This window comes from Theobroma umbraticum, unplaced genomic scaffold (genome assembly GCF_002168275.2).
Source record: "Theobroma umbraticum cultivar Fairchild unplaced genomic scaffold, ASM216827v3 scaffold_31.0, whole genome shotgun sequence".
In the NCBI taxonomy this organism is placed as follows: Eukaryota; Viridiplantae; Streptophyta; class Magnoliopsida; order Malvales; family Malvaceae; genus Theobroma; species Theobroma umbraticum.
The window spans coordinates 359,582-384,495 of record NW_018397283.1 but is presented as its reverse complement, the minus strand read 5'-3'; the positions used below and the strand labels follow the sequence as shown (position 1 = coordinate 384,495).

Here is a 24,914-nt window from a genome sequence, read left to right as displayed (position 1 = left end):
GCAACAATTAATATCAAAAACGACTTTGAAACAATAATGATGTATCACTGGAGACAGCGAAAATCTTAACAATATAACGGTTGTAATTAATTAAACTATAATACTATAATATATAGAAAGTAACAAAAAAGTGCTGCAAACTTGTGCATGAAGGTGAAGAATTCATACATGAAAACTAGTTTTGATGGTTAAAAAAGACTGAATTAACATGTTTATTTGATTTCTACTCTTGATACTAAAATATTTGTTGATGGGGTAAAGAAAAGAAAGGGCTGCCGCTGCTAGCTGCGGCCGGTGGAAGAATGATAACTGTTGGTTGGTCTGTTGAAGGAAGCTGGTAAAGTTAGAAACTTTAGGATTGAGAGGTTACGTTAGATTCTATCCTGTTAACGGCAACAGGGGAAGGAGAGTGACGTAACAGGGAGAAAGGACGGGATGGGGAAGGAGAAATGGGGTACAAATTAATTAATGGAGTATATTTTTTTTTATTCTTTTGGAAAGCTTTGAGAAGCGCAATTGGCATTTTCTTGTCAGATTTTGGACGTGGTGACGATTTTTCCTTCTTGTTAAATATTTGAGATTCTGCCCTGTGCAGCGCGGCTCTTCTCATACCACTCCTGTGATCAAAGTTTCTGAATGATATAATAATAATGTTTTTAAAAATTTTAAATAAATTTTTAATTTTTATTATATTTAATTAAATAATTATTAATTTAAATATTATTTATAATTTTATATCACGTTAATATTAATGATCAAGAACCTACAAATTCAAATTAAAATAAATTTAATTTTTTTATTTGATTAGTTTGTTGTTTAGTTATTTCGATTAAATATGTTCAATTATAATGGTTTAATTGATTTAATTTTTAATTAAAAAAATTTTCAACTAAACTAATAGAAGTGAAAAATGTTTATACAAAGAGAGGCAATTTTATTAATTACACAAGTCTCTTTCTTAAAAAATTCTAACTTTTATTATAATTAAGATAAGGTGGGAAGAAATTATGTTTAAAATCATACGGATTTGAGCTCAAATAAATAAATCAAACATTATTTGATATCTAACATATATCTTATTTTAGTGTATTTCTCATAAGTTTCAATTTTTGGTAATCGAACCAAACTAATCGCAATAGTTCGATTTTTGGTTATCAACATTTTTCGGTTTAGTATTGTGGTTTTTTTTAAAAAAATTACTTTTTTTTTAATTTTAAAAAAATTTTAAATCGAACTAACTATTTTAATTATTTGCACACTTTTACAACACAATTGAATGATATCTCATAATGAATATTGTTATGACATAATTACTTTATCAAGTTATATTTTTTATTTTTTATGTCAATGCTATATAATATTAAATGATATATAATATTTTAATTAATAATTTTATTTAATTAATTTTAAAAAATATAATGATTTTATTAAAGATAAAAATAAAAAATTATTTAAATTTTAATTAATAAATTTTTATTTAAAAAATTATTTAAATTATATAATGTTTTAAATTTTACTATAACAAAGAATAAATTAATATAAATTACTTTTACATAATTTTTATCATCTTGTCTGCATTATTGGGTACAGAAGGATGCCTAAAGGGCTATGGACCATGATGTTGCTTAGGTGCGTGGAAATCATGTCTTGGTAATAGCAAAAGGATCGGGATAAAATTAAAAAACAAAAAAAGAAAGAAAGAAAGATGAAAGAAACAGAGGCAGGCAATAGTAAAACCAAAGAAAAGTGAAAACGGCGTTGTAGAAGTACACGGCGTCTGACATAATTAGGCTCCAATGCATTAATTTACTTTGGATCTGCATCTGTCCCTCCTCAATCCTCTCCACCCTTTTATTTATTTATTTATTTTCTTCTATTTTTATTTATTTTTCCAATCTATTATTGCCTTTGACATATGGGAAAAATAAAATAAAAAATAAAATAATTTAAGAATAAAGACAGAAGCATATTTGGGCCAAGAAGGAGAAGACGGAAACATCTTAATACGTGCAAAGGTTTCACAAAGGTCAATGCAGCCCCCCCCCTTCTCTTGCATGAGAAAAACAATCATGCTTTGCTTCGGTTCACGCAGCTGCTACTTTTGCTTAGTCAAACGGTTCGGTGGAGCGAATGATGTTTTCTTATATATTAAATAACAACTTGGTAATTGTGATTCCAAAAGTTAGGTGTTTTAATTGAATAGGATAAATTTAATTTAATTTTCATTAATATAAAATTTATAATATTTTATCATTTTTAATAGGATATTGTTTTTGTTACATTAATTTTTTACTCATAAAAAAGAAATATTTTCATTAGTATGAATCTATATCAATTTTTATATTTTTCACGAAAATCTTATATCAGTGAAAATTTGAATTTATTCTAATATCACACATTTTCAACTATCAAACATATTTAATAAATAAGAAAATACTTATGTTCATATACCAAAACTAATCTTATCTCTTATTAACACAACAAGTAAAATGAATAATTACACAACATAATTATTATACGAAATATTATAATTCTAAACTTCAAATACTTAACTTTGTATCATTTTAGTATCATGAATCATGTTTAAAATGAAATTAAAGATGTGATTCATTATATTGTTTATTATATAAACTCATGGATATTCTAAATTTTGGTTTGAATTATATTCAAATAAAAATACAATGATTTAATCACGTGTTTAGGTAAAACTTGAGAATTCATTTGACTTTTTGTCCCTAAGCAATGTACTAACTTCTTTCATTTGAAATCGATAAGGTTTTAATTATAAATAAATTAAACTTCTAAACTAATCATAACTAATATCAGTAGCAATTAATTCCGTAATAAAATATAAATTTTTATATATTCATTAATCGTGTGTGTATATATTATTCATCTTTATAATATACATAATTTTATAATATAAGATTTTTTTCCTTGTACCAAATGCAATTAAAAGATAAAATTTATTTATTTTTTAATGTACGGTTGGAACTTAGAAGAAGAACATTGAGTTGCTAACATAAAAACGAGGAGAAGAAAACAAAGGAACGAGGAACGCCAGATGGGAAGACTTAATTAAATATTTAAATTAATAAATTTAATTCCATAGGGTAGGGAGGGACGTGGACGAATCCTTGATGGGGTAAAATTTTTCAACCAATGGGAAAAAAAAGATTATTTAAAATAAAATAAAATAAAGGTGGAAATGACCCGTGAGAGCTGACTAGCATGTTTAGAGACACGTGATTGATACCCGTGACAGACATCAATGCGATCATCCCACGACCAAAGAACTTCACCCTCCTCCTCCGGTGTTTGACCATTGGTTGGTTACTTTTTGATTCTTACCAAACATTTACATGTACTACTGCCAATGGATTTTGTTCTATTATTTATTGCCTTTTAAATTGAATATTCTTTTTTGTTCAAATGATATAAAATTATGAAAATAATGTATTTTATTTTTATTTTACAAAATTTATTCTTAAGATGACATCAAAATTAAAAGTATTTCACTTAAAATTAGTATTTCAATCAAAATAAAATAAAAAAACAAATAAGATTTTGAAATAGTATAAAATAATAAAATACACAATTAGATGGAGGACTTTTGTATTTATAAAAGAAATACACTAATCTTGGTTTAAGTCTACCTTGATCTTAATATATTTTATGAAAAGTCTCACGTAGTGAATAGTTAAATAAATTTTGATATCATTTGTTTCGTATCTATATTTTTAATTTAAAAAAAATATTTATTAAATGAAGGAAATCTCTCACTCATAAATTCAGAACTCATATTTATCTCTTATTATTATGAGATTTGTGATATATATATTTATTCAATCGGTAAGTAATTCGTTTTGACAATAAGTGATATTTTCATCTTGAATTCATATTTTATCGATAATTTATTTCAACTTTAATTTTGATATTCTTTTTTTTTTTTGAAAATACTAAACATCGTACCTAATTTGAAAACCGAACAATCGATTTATTTAAAAAAAAAATTCATTAATATAAAAAGTCCAAACAAATTATTAGGGTTTTGGGATTTTTTTTTTCAAAGCGTTTCGTAATCCATTTTTGATACCACAATTGTGATGGACGTGGACCCAAAATTGGACAATTAAAGTTATCCCTTTTTAGCCGAAAGCGATAACTTAGATCAAATAAATGATCATACTCAAATTACTATAAGCTTTGCTTAATTTGTAGGCAAAGAGAAAAATCAGTTGAAAAGAAAAAAAAAATTATGACTCAAGTTATTTCATTTTTCATTTGCTTTCAACTTTAGCTCCCCTTTTTCTCATTTTGTTGTCACCAATCACCACGAGTCTTTCATTATCCAATCACTTTGGATGTGAAAAAGTGAGATTCCAAACTTTTGCATTACATCCTCTTATAATTTTTTTTTTTTATTATTTCCTAAGTGACTAGACATTTAGTTGGTCTAAAAGATAGGCAACAATGACAAAAAAAGATGTTACCCCTTGCTAGGGTCTTGAGGCATTATTTAAATTAGAATATAGAAATGGAAAAATTTATCGATTAAATTTCATAATATTAAATTAAAGTACATATAATTATACGTTTAAAAGTATAACATGTTTAAACTTTCAGTCCTTTTAAAAATATATATGAATAAATATAATAATAAAAGTTGTTGAATTTTTCCATAACCTAGTGTATCCATCCCGAATTTAGAGTTAGGGTCTTTAAGTTACCCATTACTTGAATCAATGACAGTTAAACCATGTGTCCAAAGATCTAAATTCTACTTCCAGTTCCAGTCTTTGTCTAAGCACCTCCCGGCACCTTGGTGCTTAGCTTACCTGCCCTTCAAGTTCTTGGTTTGGTTTGCAAAAGGCCCATGGTGAGCACTTCTTTTGGATGCATATTTTGGGCTTATAAAAGAAGTGGTTCCGTTGAATAAATTGGACTGAGCTCTCCTTTCAATCCATCACCATGTTAATCCAATTCCTCTTCCTCTTGTCCCCTCCATTCTCCCCTTTTCCTGGTTCCCTCAACTAGTTTTGGAGACCAGGAAGAGGCACAGAAAGAAAAAGAAAGATAGAAAAGCAAAAGAAACAGGGACAAAGTTTTGAGGATGAAAGACATGTCAATGGAAATGTGGTCTCATTTTGAACATTGTCTAATAATAACTAAGGGGGGGGCCTGGAAAGGTCACTCTCTCCCTCTGTCTAACAGAAACAGAGGCAGGGGTGGTTTTTATTGCATCTATTGGCACAATTGACAACCTGACCTTTTTTTCTGCATTTGTGTAATGAGAAGAGTGGGGTCATTTTGCTTTGATTTGAAGGGGGGAGTGGGAGCAACCCTCACAAAAACTGCTTGATGGGACATAAAACAAAGGCGTGGGGTGGGTGCATTTCATTATTGAACTTTACACCCAACATGTGAGCAGCATTTAATTATACCAATTTTGGGTAAAATACCCTGAGCCTCTTCCCATATGAACTTCTCTCGAGTCGCTGCATGTTCGCGTCGTGTCAAGTATTTTAAAAAAGGTAAGAATATATTTTAATCCTTCGTTGGATAGCTAGAGAGATCTCGAGAGGTTTATAAACGTAGAGGCTGCACATTTATTCAAGTTAATTTTTTAGAGAGAAGATAATGATTTTATAACACTTGTACGTTGATGATGCATTAAATATAAATTTAATGATTCTCGTGTTTATAATAAATTTACTTAATTAGAGAATAGTTGAAATTTAACTTGAAATTGATGGATTTTTTTTTATTTTCAAATTTGAGTTGTTTTGAGAAATCTAATCAGATTACTTATTAATTCAAACATTTGTATATATTTTTTTAAAAAAAATAAAAACTCGATTACGCTAATGAGATATTAAGTAACATCAAGCTTAATTAGAGAATTAACAAGTTAAGTCTAAGTTGATTTTAACTTGATTTGGAATAACTCAGGAGCAAACTCGAATTGATTATCACTTTAAGTGTAAATAATGTCTCGAGATTACAGAAAACGGTAACTAAAAAAGAAGTTCTGACTATAACAAAAGGCTAATGTTTAGATCCAAATCCTTGACCGCCATGGCTTATAAGCCCAAGCAAACGACAAGCCTGAACCTTCCACCCAACATGTGGCCCAAAGGCTTAGGTAATCGCCTACAGATTAGGCAAGAATTCCAACCTTGTACTAACCCATTTAAGAAGAAGAATAGACCACTTATAAAGGCAATTGCTGCTATTTCATTCTTAGTTTTGTTTTATATTGAGATCCAACTAAGCTAAAATAACTTAGCAACAAATAAAAGGGGCATGGTTCAACATGTAGTTTGGTTCTTGTGAAGATGGGAGACATGGCATTGATAAGATTACAGGACATAGCTGGCATTCCCTCTTTAAAAGGTCAAGCAATAGGCCCACCATACTCCGAACAAGCAACAAGCAGGGCAGCAAACTGTTATGGAATGAGAACCCCAATCATTACAAAAAAAAGAAGAAGAAGGTTATCTATTTTCCAATTTCAATGGAACCCTACCTAGATGCATAAGAAAGATTGAACAATCACATGTTCTGATATCAGGGTCTTACAACATTTTCAGAACATAGAATTGTGCTTTGGGTAATGGGCTAAAGTAACTCCAATGTCCAAATTTTCATGTCACATGAGGTACTCAATTAGTTAATTTTTGTGATATGTTATGGGCTAAAGTGATTCTAATGTTCAAATTTTCATATCACATGAAGTATTGAATTAGTTAATTTTTGTGGCTGTATTAGGTCAATGCTTTACTTAGATCTATCACGTTTGTGACATGATAACATGAATTGTAAAGTCTACTTAAAATTGTCTATGTATAGAAAGAATACAATTTTACATTAGATGTCTTACTATGTTTTTGAGTATATTCAAAAATAAATTCACGAAATATCACATAAAAAAAATTGAAATCACAATAAATGAGTAGAGTTTACCCTAAAAATAAATCAGTAGCAAAATGGGATTCCAGTGCTACTAATGTTGGGAGTTTGATTTTCGTTTCCTTCATATCTTCCTCCCTATATAAGCTTCTTAGCTGCTTGGGAATCCTTTTGTTTCTCTTACCGAGTAATTTTCTTTCCTGACAATCATATTCAATGCACTTAACTCTGCTTGAGACAAATCTTGTAATCCTAAAACTAATATGCATTGAAGGCCAGGCAGGAAGTAATTCAGTTTTGTAGTACGGATCTCAATAAATTGAAAAGAGATTTCACCATGTGCAACCCACACCTGGAGATATTAAGCCATACGTTTCAAACCCACAAAGAAAATTTAATGCTTTGCCATCTTTATGGTCAAAACCCTTTTTCCACCCCCATGAAAACAAAGCTTTCCCCAGTCTTGGATCTTGAACTATTGCCAGGTTAGCATGTTAAATGTACAATATTCCAGGGGCCTGGAATAATAATATCAGTGTCCTGAAACTCCTGGAAGCTCAAAATTGTGCAATAATTGGAGAAAAAATGATATAGCCCTCAGGAGCTTTCTGATTAGGCATCTCTAGCCCTGTCTTTTACTATTAGGTTTTCCATTAAATTTGGTATGGATTTGGATAGGCAGAGAAGAAGACTGAAAAGGTTTTGCTCAGTGCTGTTGTCAAAACCTTTTTCCACCCCCATGAAAACAAAGCTTTCCCCAGTCTTGGATCTTGAACTATTGTCAGGTTCGCATGTTAAATGTACAATATTCCAGGGGCCTGGAACAATAATATCAGTCTCCTGAAACTCCTGGAAGCTCAAAATTGTGCAATAATTGGAGTAAAAATGATGTAGCCCTCAGGAGCTTTCTGATTAGGCATCTCTAGCCCTGTTTTTTACTACTAGGTTTTCCATTAAATTTGGTATGGATTTGGACAGGCAGAGAAGAAGATTGAAAAGGTTTTGCTCAGTGCTCTTGTAGCTAAGTTTAAAGACAAAATAATTGAGTAGGTGAGTTAGTGTGCATGTCTTTGTTTGATTCAGCTTTGTGATTACTGAGTCCTATATTATACTTAGTAAGACTCACAATTAATTTGCTAGCTAGTGGGGTTTGAGATGACCCTCCACTAACTCTTTTCCACAACGTTAGAATATATATATTTGATGCTGATCAGGTCTTTGGATTTGGTCTAATTCGTGCAAAACAAGAGATTAAATAAAAGAAAATTTAATTTGGAGTCTTCCACCTATGTTTTCTTTTTGTTCTGACATATTTCATTGTTCCCTTGCTCTATATCATTTGCAGCTAGCTACTTCTAGCTAGCTTACCTAACAAATAATCTTATTTTATATATTAATCCTTAGTCTTACTCTCTATAAGAATACAGGATAAGTCTAAACTTCTATTACTATAACCTTCACCTGCATTTCTTATAATTTCAATTTTTTTCTTGATTAGTCTTTTCTATAATGAGTTTGGTAATATTATTAAGAAAAATTAACAGTAACTCTTCTTCGAACAAAATTTACCATTAATTGAAAGAAATAATGTAAGATACTGTATGAGAAAAATTGATACTGCAGGAGATGGAAGTAGAACTTACCCTAAACATAATTAGTGACCATGAAAGAGTGGGAAGTGGCCTGTATGTTTCCAATACCTAACCTTTGATTACTTGAGGAAAAGAAGTTGCAGTGCAGCTTCAGCCATGTTTGATTCTTTCTTCAACAGGTTGGTGTGATGGAGACAAACTTTGACTTAAACTAAATTCTCCTTTACGGCTCAACCACTCCTCCCCACACTGGTTCAATTCAACCATTGGAGCCACCTTAAACACCAAAGAATGGTTCTTTAGTTTTCTTTTATTGGGGGACTCTCAATGATTATGGCACTTAACCAAAGGCAAAATCAGGAACAAATAAATAAACTAATCATTGTGCTTAAATATGGTTGCGTGGGCATGCATCTAAAGTTTGCTACTTTAAGAACCCTTTGCTTTTGTATTCATAAAAGAGATCTTCTCATTTAATTATTATTTATGTAATCACACGCTTTGTGAAAAGAGAAAGAGCAAGAGAGAGAGAGAGAAATCTTGGTGTTGTTTATAAATAATTGATCATGCTCTTCATGCTCCTAAATCAGTCATAAACTCATGGAATTCATTTAGGGAAAACTACTGGCTTTTAGTTTCCTTTTAGGTTAACAATTGGGGTGTACCAAACCTATGGTGTTTCATAATGTGATTAGTGAAAATAACTCGAATTTTTTTTCATATATATAAAGTATAATGTTTGAAAATAATTTTTAAATTATTTAAAAAAATTTAATTTTTTTTATTTTTTATTACGTTTAATCAAGTTAATATATCATGTCACGTAATATTGATATGATATTTGATATGTAAAATAAAAATGATCATGACATTATGTTATGTTATCATTCATTATAATATGTCAACATATTATATTAGTGTCATGTGACATATAATGATAAAAATATTAATAATTAATCAATCATTAGTCATAATAGCTCATTTAATTCAAAATAAAAATATAAAAATTTAATTGAATTTATAAAAATAATAATAATTTATTTAAATTTTTTTGAAATAGTTTAATTTTTTTTAGATATTATCTTTTTAAATAAAAAAATTATATATATATATATATATATTTAAAGCAACATCTATCATGTTGTAAATTAATGCAAGTATTTAAGATTTATTCCTTTTTTTTATTTTAAAAACAATAGAGCTGCCACTTTCCTTTTGATTAAATTATATATGTTTGGTCTATAAAACAATTAGTTTGTTATAAATGTCCCATCATTTTAAGAAAAAGAACCTTATATTAAACAAACCAAAATTGAATTGGCGTTTTCAATTGTTTGATTTCGGGGGCTTTGAGTTCATATTGCGACGAGTCGTTTTCGTGGAGCAGCTGCTGCTGCTGCACACGGACGCGCACAAAAGAGAGCATAATCCGCCCCTAACCTCCCTTTTGGCCACCCTGCCATGATTGAGACCTTTCCTTCTTTCGATTTTCTTCAACTTAATCACAAAATAACCAACAATTTGATGGGAATGTTTGGTTTTGGATGCTTGGAATCTCAATATCTAACACACCATTAACATCATTTAAGTCTCTCTTTATTGGGTTATTTGCCTTTGGGATACTTTAAAAATCCCATGAATGTTTATTAAATAGTATTTCAGTAGGTAATAATATGGTAACAATGTCCGAAAGCTTCATCGATTATGATTTGACTCATTTGATAATATCGTTCGATTTAACATAAGTAATTTTGAATTAATTAAATAGTGTTTTAGTAAGTATTTAGGAGTTCAAATTTTATAGATGATCGATAAGTAATGTTTAACACCTGCACTCTAGTTTAGGATTAAAACGAGTTATCTAGCCCGACTATAATCGAGTAAAAAATATAGATTCATGAGAGCCTTTAGCGGTGATAACTAATTGATAAATTTTTTTATGATTTCTTGGTGTTGATTAATTTACCTTAATGGTATATAATATGATTTTTATGATTGATTTACTTCAATGATAGCTTCCCAATTATTTATAGCTAAAATTTAATGCCATTTACTGTTTCGCTGATAAGAACCTTTGGTTTTATAAGCATTAAGATCTAATTATTCAATTCTCTTCGATTATGGACATTTGACTTAATACTTAACCCTACGTACTCAATGTTAATATTAATAAATAAATAATTTTAAAATATTTTATTTAATTTAATTACGAGATTAAGGATGTTGTATTTTGAATTGGTTGTTTGTTTAATTGTTTAATTTGTATTTGATAAGATAAACAAGTGTTTGTTCTTAGCTTATCATAATTTATCTGATGATTAAATTGGTAGAATTATTTATCTAAATTATTACCTAATAAATTCATTAAATTAAGGAACAGAGACAAAGCAGTTAATAATAACGAGAAACAGAGTCAACGAAGCAATGCATGGAAGGAAAAGCTTGGAATTACTCTTTACTTACCTTAAATATGCCACGTGGGAGTAAAGACAAAGAGCTATAATGCCCGCGAAATCTCGGGCGATAAACCAAAATAAATGAATAAATAAAAATAGTAAAAACAGAGAGCAATTGAATGAAAGGAGAATGAGAAACAGAACGGGAGAGAGGGAGAGAGGGAGATTTAAAAGGAGAGACTTTTTGGCAATATAGGATCCGCCTATAACGGAGACTGTCACAACAATTCTTCCGTTTCCCTCTCTTCTCTGTATTTCTTTTTTTTTTTTTTCAGCTCTGTTTCGGTCTCTGTCTCAGGTAGAGAGATTAAGAGAGAGAGAGAGAGAGGGAAAGGGAAGGAGAGGACTTCGAAGTTCCGAAGTGAAGGAACGGAACGGTAGATGTTCCCTCGTCCATGCCGGGATTTTGACCTTTCTCTCTCCTCAGGTTCCTTTTCTCGACGTGTTTTTTTTTCTGTTTTCGGTCTCCTTTTCGAACTTCATTATGAGTTACGACATGATCTCTCCTCCTGTTTGTTTTGATCATTATTATTGCATGCTTCAATGATTTCAACTTTGAACGTATTACTGATTCACGACTTTGCTAATTATATATATATATTCCTTATATTTGATGATATTTGAGATGATCATTTTATTATTCATTCTTTTTCTGATTTAATTTAGCATATCTTTAATTAGAAACCGAAGTTAGCATTATATATTTATATATGTATATATTCCTTAAATTTAATGATTTTTGATATGATCATTTTATTGTTCATTTTTCTTCTGATTTAAATTTAGCATATATTTAATTAGAACTGAAGTTAGTATTCTTTTCCCTAGATAAGGATTTATTGGTTTAATATATTCTCATGGATCTTTTTTTATTCTATGATCTAAAATGGTGTGAAGTGAGAGTCTTGCATTATTTTTTTTCTCTTTTTAATTCTTAATTTTCAGGTATTTTGTGTTCAAATTTATTTCTTTCAGACATAATCATATGTTCTTAGCCCGGAGTGATACTTATTAAAGTATTATTGCTTTGCAGATAGGGCGGTGTTCGTTTCTGTCAAATTTCTTAAGCACTTCAATGTGACGTATTGCCCCTGATAAGGTTTTGCTTGCTTAGCGGAGCTGCACCAAAGGCGTACTTCCTCCTTTTGAATGACTTATAACTTGAAGGTATGCAGTTGACTCACAAAGAAGATTGTTCTTACCATATATTGTATTATATAGGGAACTGAAAGGGGAGAAATTGTGCTCTTTGGAGAAGCAAATAGATAGTGAATACCATTAAGTTTAGCAAGGCTCGGTGATTTTCTATTAGTTTTGTGCAATTCCTGGTCATGCAATGGACTGCAGGGTTGTTAGCCTGAAGTATTGATGAATTTATCACCTTTAAGGGAGATTAGGTGTAGGGTGTAGCCACATAGGAGTCGACTTGCATTTTACACAGGAAAGATGTGTTTTAAGAAGATTGAATATACTACTTTTTAAAGAACGAATCAACATTGCTGATTGTTTGGTTACTATTAATTCATGTCTCCCTTTTGCTCTAAAGGGTGAATCTCTTAAACATTCCAACTCCTAACTAGTAAGGGATTTCTTATGGTGAACTGCTGCCTCCTTCAGTTGTTGGTTTCTGAAAGTATCAACTTATTAGCTGTTAATATTATATGAAAACAGTATGTTTCCATTTAAAAAAGAAAAAGAAAAGAAAAACAGTACAATTCCAATTAGCTTTTTGAGTCTTGACTCAGAAATACATAGAAAGATATTGAAAAGAGAAAAGTTCTATGCTGCATTTGTGCATGTTTAATTGATAGGTTGTCTTCTTACAATGACATTAAGGTCCTCAGTTTGGGAATTTTCTGGATACCATGCCTTTTGATATTTTATTACAACATTTTTTAAAATAACATTTGACATTTTTCTTGTATTATATAACAGGTCAGCTGTTTTGTTGAAGCTTATATGCTTTGTGCCTGCTCCTTTTGAGGTTGGCTTCACTAGTAGCAGTCGTTATAAAAGAATATCGACATAATGGGTAGCTGCATCTCAGTACATAGTGAAAACACAAGATCTAAACCATACAAAAGACACTTTGGTAGATCACGCAAGCGCCATGGAAAGATCGCTGCTTCCATTCCTGATGGACCTATGAAAAGGCTGAGTGATGCTGGGAGTCGTATGAGAGATTTTGCTGTTAGTGAATATGTTCATCTTGATTTTGAGAAGGGTGCTACAACCACCTGCAAGCGCTCTGAGATGTCTAGTAAGACATTTCATCTAACCCAGCTACAATGGAACCGCAGTCAAATTGATACCAATGGTCTCTTCTATCCATCTCTTGCTTTTACAAAATATCTGATAACCATAATCCAGAACTGTGCTTTTAGTTATACATGCGTCCATCCGTCCATCCATACATATGCATGCATGAATGTATTGATGGAAAGTGAGATGCATTTCTTTTAGCAGTATTATTGACATATGCTAAAGTCTTTTGGAAACTAAAAACAGATCAATTTATACTGTATAATGGAGGTAAAGCCGAATTAATATAGTGGATTTGGCGACCTAGAGACTTCTGACTCTAAATTCTCAAATTTAAAAACTGTTCAATACTTTTCCTTTTGTGCCCTTACTAAGAGAGTATTTCCTACCATATTGAAATCTGTGAGATAAGGTGGCTATTATTAATGGGGTTTAAACAACTGTCACTTTGAACAATTGGTGACTGTAGAAATGCAATTATTTTGCAGGAATATGCCAAGAGGAAGTATGGTTTGATTCTGTTAGCATTATAGAGTCTGAGTCAGATGATGATTCTGGTAGTGTGTATGGAGGTAATGAGCTTGCATTCATTGTAAGCAAGTGATCATTTCTTTCAATTATGATTTCTGATGCTTGACTGGTCACAAAGGCTTACACTTTTAATATTTTGGCTGTTGCCTTCAGATGCATTTTCTTCAGTAGGTAATGCAATTGGGAATATTTCAAATGCGCAATTGCTTCAGTATGAAAGTGCATCATGCTTTGTAGATAATGTGTCTAAGTATGAAGGATTTTATGAAAGTTACAGCATTAAGGGCCTGAAAGATGGCACAGTTGATTTGGGAGAGAAAACCCAGGAGAGCATAAAAAAATCGACAGTTATCATGCTTTCTGTGAAGAGGAAATCGTTTGAAGGGGATGAAATTACAGAATTTTGTAAGTAATGATCTTGTGTGAACATTTGGACAGAAATAGTTAGACATTGTTCATGATATTTGTGTGAGGCATAGCATTAATATATCCTTTATAAATGTATATATACAAAAATAAAATGAGTTGCCTTTATGATGCAGTGGCATGTCTTAATGCTACTTCAGCTAATTGAGATGAGATCTAGGTGGTTATCATTTCTATTTCCCTTTCTAGGAGAAGTTGGTACATCTTTTGAAATTATGGGAACTAAGAATGCAATTATAAGATGATGGCAAGTTTTATTGTTAAATTTATGAGAAGTATACTTCTAAAGTAGTGCAAGATATGAACTAAATATTTAGAAATTGATGATTTGTTGCATATAAGTTTTTAACATCTAGATCTTTAGAATATTCACTTCTGATTGGAAATATATGCCTGATGTCAAAATATTGAATAGGGCTTTGGATGTAGAGGGAGTTTACCTGTTGTTTTTCATTATTCATTTTTGTAATAATCTAGCATTTAAGACTGCATTTTATGAGAACCTACTTCAGTACAGTGTAATTACCTTTTTGCCCTTGTTATTGAGTGTAAAATTGCATATGTTTTACTTTTGGCTGGAACTAATTACAAGTTGATAACAGGTGCAGCTGACAGGTACTTGTACCGTCCCAGAGCAGGACTTCTAATTCCTTGCTCGGTAGAGAAACCAACTCCAGGAAGCTGGTCAGAGATTTCTCCTTCACTTTTTATGCTCCGTGGCGAGAATTACTTTAGGCAAGCCGTTTAGTTGTTGTCATCCACAACATATCATAACATTCATATCTGGAACTGTTAATGGATGATTTTATTTTTGTTTTTCTCGTATCTCATCGAGGTTGGACATTATCATGCAGAGATAAACAGAAGTTCCCTGCTCCAGACTATAGCCCATATGTACCAATCGGGGTTGATTTATTTGCCTGCCCACAGAAAGTGAATCACATTGCTCAGCACCTTGAACTGCCAAATGTAAAACCACACGAAAAAGTACCTGCTCTTCTGATTGTTAATATACAGGTTCTCTCTCTCTCTCTCTCTCTCTCTCTCTCTCTCTCTCTCTCTCTCTCATGTTTGTGCATATCTTACATACCTTAAAATTCTCTTGATTTTGATTGCTTAGAGTTAGTCACAGTTAGAGTCATCTACAGAAAAGAAAGAAACAAAAGGTTGTAAGTAAATGAATTGCTTGTAAAGAATGAATCCCAGAAAAAGGAGACAGAAAAGGAAAGAATAGTTTTCAGCTAGTTCATCGTTGCTAGGTACAATGATTTGGAACAAATTAGCTATAAAGCAGTAACATCAAGTTGTTTTACAGAGTAGATGTTTCATGCTGGCATTTCTGGGAGTGCTAATGGAAAAATTAATTGATATAATTTGCTTACATCTTAGTTACTGTATCATTTTTATGGATTTTATAAGTTGTTTGGTTTTCTTCTTGTAGGTGCCTACTTATCCTGCCACCATGTTTCTTGGTGATGCCAATGGCGAAGGCTTGAGCCTTGTCTTATATTTTAAGGTGTCAGAGACTTTTGACAAAGATATATCCGCTCACTTCCAGGACAGCATAAAGGTAGTCCCTTACCAATTTTCTCATACAACTTTAGAATCAATGTTGACTGACAAAGAATTGGAGTCCTGCCATATTAAATGGGCTAAGTAAAGAAATCAAATCTATTTCTTTAACTGATCCAGCAGCAGAAATTGTCGTCCATATATTTCCATTCAAATGAAACTTCAATTGTCATACTTGTAATCATGTTGCTTGCTTGAAATCACGTACTCTTTCCAGAGGCAAATGGCATCTGTCACATATTTTGGTTATTTATCTTCTTTCCACCTTGGAAACCATTTTGGTTGATGGTCATGGTTGTACTCTGTTACAGAAATTTGTTGACGATGAAATGGAAAAGGTTAAAGGGTTTGCGAAAGAGTCCACCGTTCCTTTCAGAGAGAGGCTAAAAATCATGGCTAATTTAGTTAACCCAGACGACCTCCAGTTAGGTTCTACCGAAAGGAGGCTTATTCAAGCTTATAACGACAAGCCAGTGCTTTCACGGCCTCAACACAACTTCTATAAGGTAATTCAATAACTTCTTTTTTCACAGTTAATTTCTCCGCTGCTTTCACATGCTGAATTATATGCAACGCAGTCCAATGATTTACACTTCACACTGTTCTTGTCCTTTTGACTGATATCATGACCAAATTTAACAAGTTGTGGGCTCTGTTTTTGTCATCCAGGGACCCAATTACTTTGAGATTGACCTGGATATACACCGGTTTAGCTACATATCTAGGAAAGGACTTGAATCATTCCTAGAACGCATGAAGAATGGAATAGTTAATCTGGGTTTGACTATTCAGGTAAATTCTTGCCACTCTCTCTCTAATTTTAAGCAGCCATGGATTGCAACATGAGGAAATTAATCAAGGGAACTGCCCAAACTTATGTGATATGTTAATGTTGTCAGGCACAAAAACCAGAGGAACTGCCAGAGCAAGCCTTGTGTTGTTTGCGCTTGAACAAGATTGATTTTGTAAATCACGGCCAAATCCCTACCATTGTAACAGTCAAAGAGGATTAATTTTGAACAGACACCAGGAGGTTGATGCATTTAATCCAACAATACCTGCAGAGAACGAAAGGTTCGGGGAAAAAAAAATGAAAGAAATTTTTGTATTTGATAAAATATAAGAAAAATTTTCATTTTTTTTTTGAATCCGAAAGTGAAAATTTGTTGGTAAATTTTAAAAATCATTTAAATCATCTGTATTAGTATTCTTTGCATTCATTTACATTGTTACTTTTCTTATCCGCTGCCTTTGTAATTTCTATATGCTCACCAGCAAGCTAATTACCATAAAATCTAGACATCATAATCTGTTGTATGGTACCTAATGTTGGTTCAAGAGAGTTATTGGGAGATTTATCTCTGTACGTTACTAAAGTGATAGATTTAATTTTTGTATAATAATTTTTAAAATTTAATTTATGTATTTTTTAAAATTAATAATGTCAGTCCAATTATTAATAATGTTAAAATTTTTTATGTTTATGCGGACATGTATTTTGGTTACATTGACGTGGTATTTTCTTATTGATGTAATATTGAATTTGATAGTATGACAATGATAACGTGATATTTCATGAATAATACAATAGTAGTATTCATATGATATGATCAAGCATTGACATGATATTTGTAAGTGTTGATGTGAAGTTATTTGATATGAGATTGTTGTATGAAATTTTAAATTATTAAATAGAGATGTCTACAACAACCATATGCTAAATTTAAAAAACAAATAAATTTAATGTTTAGGACGTGTTTGGGTAGTTTAAGCTTTTTTTTTTCTCTATTTGACAATAACAGTTAATGTAAAATGAATTATATCATGTCATATACTATATGAAAAGAAAATATCAATTAAAGATCATCAAATTTTCTATTAAAATCAAAAAATTCTACAAATACAAATCAAAAAATTAATAAAATTCGATAATAATAAAAAACTTTTAATTGTATAAACGGACATAATTCAAGAAAATTTTTTATTATTCAAGCCAATTTAATTGTACATCTCAAAGTTGACCAGCTCTAGGTATTTATGCACAAGGATAAAGTTAAAACTGGTATCAAAGTGGTACACAACACTAATATTGCACCCCAACAGAACAATAACATAAGGTAGGCAGCAAAATCTACCCAAAGGTTTTGGCAGAGATGAGCTATAAATAATTTAAAACTTCTTGAGATTCATACACTATCAGTCAACAATCATATGAAACAACATTAATTCAGTATTTCCATGTACAAAAAGAATGCACGGAATAACAGAAACTAAATACAGTATGCCCTCTAAACTAGTTTTACATACAACAACAATGCCCCTCCTAGTTCAATCCGAGTGAGTTTTGTTCCAAACTGCCTTCCTTCTCATATGTTTCTTCCTCGGTTCTTTTGTATATCATATCTGTTGGGTGGATGGCCTCCATTAAAACATCGGCTGCCAGTGTTGAATTACAAACTTTGGCAAAATGCCATGGATTTTGCCTGATATACATGGGAAATTTCCATGCTGTACTCATGCTATCCTGCCCCTTCCCATAGTTGAAGCACAGTAGAAATTATGTTATCTGCTCTTCTTTTAGCCGTAAATGTGCTACACGCTGTTGACTATTGTTCCCAAAATCTGCCCTGTTAGTTACAGTTTGTGTTCTTACTTGTGATGCATTACTATTGGCTGTGTTATGGCTGCTAGTTTTGGCAGCTGGTACGTCATGATTATGTTTTCCCTCATATGTTGTTATAACAGCCTTGGGATCTGTTGAAGCCCTCTCAACATGCTTACGCACGTTGCATCCAGGGGTTGTACATTTATAGTAGCTTCTGTAGAACCAGAAAAGATGCATCAGGAATGCTCCAAAATAGATCACATAAAAGGTAGTCATATTTCCAAATGGAAATCAGACATATTGTAAAATTGATAGAATTATAAACACATTCACACCAATTGAACAGAACAACAACCCAACAGTTGAGAGGTTTTGGCAAAGACAGTCTATGTAGAAATGTCTCCATTGTCTAAGGTTGAAAAGGTTAGACACCAGATGAAAATTTCAACATATGTCATAACCAATATGCAATTTCTTAGTAAAAATATACACAGCTAATGATATTTGCGTTGGAACAATCCAACATATTAAGACAGTTAATGACTACCTTTCTTCATAAGATACCACAAGCCATTTTCATAAATTCTTGATCCTATTTGTATTTTCCAATTTTTAGGACCAATGGCTCAAGAGGCTTTCTATTTGTTATCACTCCAAAAAGTCCAAAATTCTTTTGTAAAGCTGACACCAGGAATCAATGGTTCAGATTAGACGAGTAACAACCCAGGACACGTAACCAAGAATGAACCACTTTGCAGTAGATAGTTATTTCTATTTTCCACAAGCAGGGGCATTACCTTGGGTAAGGATTGCCTTTGACAACTTTCTGTCCATACTTGCGCCACCTATAGCCATCATCCAATAGATCAACTTCACTTGTTGTCTGCACAATAATTCTAGGTTCTGTGACAGTCCTATGTGAAGAAGCTGGCTCTGAGACCCTATATTCTGTACTTCTGCACATAAAGATGAAATTTTGTTGGCTAGAGATTTCATCACCAATTCAATGGAGCATATAATAGGTTTATGTAAAATTTTTACATACCTTCTTTTGGGGCCAGGTTCATCTTCATCTTTTTCATCAGCAACAGTTTCATTGTCACCTGCTTCCTCACTATCACTGGTCCCAGAAAGATGTTCAGCTGTAGCTTGGCTAGATTCATGGTCCTTCTTAGACATTGAATAAGCAGATGTCCCTTCTTTCAATATGTTCAAGTTGCCACCCTGAGGTTGGGAAGCTGATTCAGAATTTCCCTGATTATTTGGATTTCCATTTAAGCTTCCACTATCCTTTGCACGCTTATTTGACTGAGGAGGTTGATGGTTGTGTTGCCCTTTGTAGATAATTTCAGTTACTTGGCCATCTAGTGATCTCTCAACCTTCTTCTTGACTGGACAACCTGGATGCGTGCACTTATAATAACTTCTAGGAAATTCACTGCCCTTTACCTGCTTCTGCCCATACTTTCGCCAGTTGTAGCCATCATCAGCTGGCTTATCAACAATAAATGAAGCAGGTTGGGATCTCGGATCAGAGTGAGATACTCTGGGAGGTTCCTTCACAGTAACACTAGAGTCTGGCAATGATGTTGGGATCTGCTGGTTTGTGGTTGTACTGGCAGTAATTGATGAAACCTGTGCCAAAGATGCTGCTGGTGCTGATGAATATTCAGCCTGCATTTGGGCTTGTGCAGCCTGAGCTGTGACCTGTGCTAGGGCCTGCTGGTGTGTCATCCCAAAAGGACCCTATACATTTCATAAATAGGGAAAATTGGTTAATAACTGAAGTATGAAACATATATTGTAACTACTAATAAATAAAGGCCAAAGTACTACATTTTCTCTTAGCTTTTGATCTTCTTCAGTCTTCACTACTATATAGCTGGGAGTGAATCAGAGGCACTCCCCCTTACACAACTAAAAGCTATCCAAAGATTTTTACACTGCTGATAGGACAAGTTCCAGTCAATTGACAGTGGGACAACCAATTCACACACTTGAAAGGTAACCATTCACCAACCATATTTATAAAACATATTTATGTGTATCTTTTTCATATGCAAACACTCAAAGTGGACAAACATTCAGATGACAAGATACAGATTATAGACCATAGAACACTAACCTTTTCTGTTCTTGTACTCGCTCTACTACTTTCACAGACACTATGTGCTATACAACAAGCAAATGGAATTAAAGGATAAATTAAAATAGCAAAGATAGTATGTTCCTTCACAATAACATGTTAAAATAACAATCAGGAGACCACTTAAAGCAAATAAACTTTTATCATCTATTATATGGGCATTAATTCAAACAGGTAACACACGGAGATTGCTGCCACCAAGAAAGACTTCCCCACATGCAAAATGCAACACATTGAAATTCAATTAAGATATATCCACGAAAATGAGCTTGGAGGTCAAAGCTTTCTACTTTAAGCGTATGTCATTCCTTTCATGCAGCAATCCATCAATCCTTTGACCTCAAAAACATTGCAGACTTTACATTTAGCATCAGCATATCAAACTATCTCAGCATTTAACATAACTACCAAGGATAAGCAAATCCTTAGTTCTTAAAGATAATTCCCAAGTTACACGATATTCCACTTAGGAACATAAGGTCTTGGCATAAAGCCATATCCTTTTCCCTTTCTCTTCCTTATACCATCCCTTAAATCCTTTCCCTCTGTCTACTCATATAAACACTTATATACCAACACAACTCCAACAAGAAAGCCAAGCATATTTGCATATCCATTTGTCCAGCCATTCTTTAAAGTTTTGCCTTTTACATTAACCTTAAGCAAACTAATTTTCAGATACCAAAGACGAATCCGATTCACTAAACAGACAAAACAGATCCCAATTCCTCTTTTCCCAACCTTCTTCTTCTTTATAGCCAACATTGCCATATGAACAACAATAACAACAACAGCAATAATAATAAGCTATTCCCATTTACTTAGAATTAAGGAACTCTCCTTCCCAATCTCAAAAGTACCTTTCTAGACTGAACCGATACAATTAGGAACTCATAGCAAATTTAACAATAACCAAATACATAAATATTAAATGTTATTACTACCCAAAAATCCTTTCATTTCAACGAATACCCTCCAAAAAGTTAAACTTCAAAAGTTACCTGGGCACCGGGAGAGAACACACTGAACCCAGGAGACTCCAACAAGCTCGCAGGGCTCAACCCTTGCAGCACAGTAAACATAGGCGGCGGTTGCGCTATCACCAAACCGGCCGGTTTATTCTGCCTAAACCGCAACCCCGTGTCACCACCACCTCCAGAGCCGCTAACGTCACCCTGCTCTTCCGTGGTAGCAGCAGTAGGAGGAGGAGGAAAGTTCGGTCTCTGGGCAGCTGCTGCAGCCGCCGGCGAGGCCATGGCACCAGCAAGTAGCTGAGAGAAGGATTTAAACTCGTCGGTGTCGGAGAAGAAGTTGGAAACAAGGGTCATGGGTCCTGGGCTAAATCCCATCATGCCTGACCCACCGTTGAATAGCGCCTCCGTGAAAGGCCTTGGTGGAGGAGTAATCGTGGGTCTTTGAGACGCCACCGTTTTGGACGGCTGGTGCTGCTGCTCTTGGCTCTCAGCCATTAAAACATCAAAACAAACACAAAACAAAACAAACCCGATAACAAAAAAAAACCTGTCTTTCTGTTTCTGTTCCGCTGTATTTCCTAATTTCCCCTTTTGCTTTTGCCTTTGGTTTGCGGATCTGAAACCAAGTTCAGTCCAAAAAGTCCACGCCGCAGATACTAAAAAGCTCTTTCTCTCTTTCCCTTTCCTTTTTCCATTTTTCTTTTTTCTTTTTTCATTTTTCCTTCTTTTGTTTACATTTCAATCCCCGACGACTTTGGGAATCACGGCATGCCCCATGAGCTCACATTAGGTGGGGACCCTATTTTACTGCTGTACTTAGGGGTAGATCTGTCATTTTATTGGATAATTTGAAAGATTAAAAATGTTTGGGTAAATTTGTCGTCAGTAATTTTTTTTTATGGATTTTTTTTAAAATTTAATATTCCAACGAAAGTTGGGTTGGAAGTTAGGAAAGATAATGACGGAGCATGAACGTTAAAATTAGTAAGTAATGCCATCCTACAAATGATTTTTATTTTTTTCAAAATATAATTTTTTAATTAAATTTACAAAATTTAAAAATTTTATCAAAATTTTTATATATACTCTTGCAATACGAAGAAAATTAAAAACTTGTCACTATAGGCACATCGACATATAAACAAGTGGTGTCAAATGACATCATTGAAGTGTCAAATTATCTTTATTAATTATATTATTTATGTTAGAGTTTTATATAGTTAATGATATTAATGAATTTATTATTTTTTAATTATAATAAAAAATGCTTGAACCTGTCCTTGGGTAACTATATAAAAAAAATGAGAGAAATATAATAAAAATAAACAAGATTAAAATACCATTTTTATTATTGATGGAAAAATCCAAATTACATAAATTTTAAGAAAAGTTGATGCCATATGATCAACAGAAAATTGATATTATACAACAAGATATGAAGCAAGGAAGAACATAAAATAAATAAATAAATAAAGAGATAAAAATAGCATGACTGTTTACTTGAAAGTGAAGGGTAATCTAATCTCCTATCATCATTTTGGAACAGTCAAGCTCAAAAGTACAAACAATGTCCACAACTTGAGATTTGGAATAACATAATTCCTTAACATCTGTTTCTGTCTCAACTTATGGTCAAGCAAAGTAAAAAAATTAATAGTAAATTGTATACGAGCATTTGATTTATTAATTAGTAATTATTTTATTATTTAAAAAATAAAGTTCGAATCCTCTTTCTTTTACTTATAAAAAAAAAAACCAATGGTAAATCAAATTGTCATCAAACACCACTCCATCTATTGTCCAAACTCCAAACTCATCATCAAACCTTAACCTTAACAAACATTTTTATGTTATTCTTTCACTTTGCACATAAAATATTGATTTAATTTTGAAATATTTAGATTTTATGATTAATTTTTTATTGTAGATTTATTTTAATTATTTTTTTAATATGTAAAGAAAGAATAAAGAACGAGCAAGGATTCAAATTTTGAATCTTTTTGTTAAAAAGAAAATAATAACTGTTAAATCGAGTTTAGTTCCTCTTAAACATTGAAATGGCATAGACAAAAACAATTCTCCAATTTTAAATGTAATTTTTCCTATTAGGCAATCAGTTTCTGGTAGGAAATGGGCATAGACGAGCTGTAAAAGGTCAAGTTGTTGTCCATTTATATAAATTCCTTCACCAGGCAAAGAAAATCCCATCTAGAAAAAATGATGGAAAAAGGCAAAGATTGATGAATGGGTAGCCTCCCTGGTGAAACTGCAGATCAGGGAGGTCAGTCCAAGGAAGAAAAGGTTGACAAATTGGTGAAAGAAAGGAAGGAAAAAACCATGCAGGACTCCCAATGAGTAAAAAAGGCTTGATTTGGAAGGCAGAGAGAGAGAGAGAGAGTCAGATTCTGTGCCACCAGGGGTACCAGCAAAGTCCCAAGAGGGTAAATCACGTGTAATGGGAAGAAGCAAAGCCACTTTGCCACGACTACCGGGCCTAAGTTGGAAGGGGCAAGCTGGCAATTGTGGGCATTATTAGGTTTCGAGTTTGATTGGTGACCCCAAATACTACAAACTTTGGGAAGAGTTTGTGCGGTGCACGTAGGGCCACACGTCTTTGGGAGGAAGAGGAGAAACCCTTTTTAACGTACAATTTGCTAGTTTCTTGCTCCAACTTGCATTTCTTTTTATTTTCTTTCTGCTTTTGTACGTTGGGGAAGCCACCCCTCCGGGTTTGATCAGTTCTCATTTACAGAAGGGGCAAGCCGACATTGATTTTGTCCCATGGTTTTGTAATACCCATTTGCATTTTTCTCCATGCAAATTGCTAGAAGAGGGAACTTTTCCAGGCGACAGGTTTTGCTTTGGATTGGTCGGAAGTTGTTGTATTTGTTACAAATGAGAAGACAAAAGGGGCAATCTACACACATTTTCTTATTTAGAAATGGGGTTTCTTCTCTTTCTTTAGCTAAACAAAGGGATAGTACTGAATTTTAATTTGTGTGCATTTGTTAAACAACCATTATGTTTTGGGGAAAATGGAGTGCAAAGTTGTTAAATTTTTAAGATAAATATTCAAACTAAAATCAATTGATCATAAATAAAATGGCTCTTGTTATATTATGAGTTCAAGATACTAACTCGATAGATATGAGATATATTTATCATCGTTTTAATACTTCTTATCACACGTAGAGACAATCGACTTAACATGTGATAATTTGTTATAAAAGGGACAATAATAAAAAACAACACATGTTTTAATATCATGTTAAATTTTTAAGATAAATATTCAATTTTAAATCAATCAACAATACATAAAGTGACTCTATTTTACTTATTTACTTAAAATACTTTAACTTAACAGATACGAGATTTATTTACTATCGTTCTAATATAAGTGAAGAAGTGAAAAGAAGAGGAAGAGAAAGAAGATGGATG

The 24,914-nt window shown here is 32.5% G+C and overlaps 2 protein-coding genes across 2 annotated transcripts; one reads left to right on the top strand and one right to left on the bottom strand.

Annotated features, from left to right (window-relative positions):
* Nucleotides 1-11,083: 11,083 nt before the first annotated feature.
* Nucleotides 11,084-17,108, top strand: LOC110428187 (beta-hexosaminidase (DUF1336)). Its single transcript, XM_021443932.2, is given in 12 exon segments — nt 11,084-11,387; nt 11,994-12,127; nt 12,896-13,277; nt 13,711-13,794; nt 13,907-14,158; nt 14,782-14,914; nt 15,034-15,196; nt 15,621-15,749; nt 16,063-16,257; nt 16,421-16,543; nt 16,651-16,761; nt 16,763-17,108. Coding segments are annotated over 10 exon segments (1,506 nt in total). The 5' UTR covers nt 11,084-11,387; nt 11,994-12,127; nt 12,896-12,988; the 3' UTR covers nt 16,790-17,108.
* An 808-nt stretch (nt 17,109-17,916) lies between these two features.
* On the bottom strand, nt 17,917-22,243 carry LOC110428186 (putative WRKY transcription factor 3). Its single transcript, XM_021443931.2, has 4 exons — nt 21,504-22,243; nt 19,402-20,102; nt 19,154-19,312; nt 17,917-18,570 (listed from the first exon to the last, which is right to left on the bottom strand). Exons 1-4 carry the CDS (start codon nt 21,969-21,971, stop codon nt 18,309-18,311), a joined length of 1,590 nt encoding a protein of 529 aa, XP_021299606.1. The 5' UTR covers nt 21,972-22,243; the 3' UTR covers nt 17,917-18,308.
* Nucleotides 22,244-24,914: the final 2,671 nt, after the last annotated feature.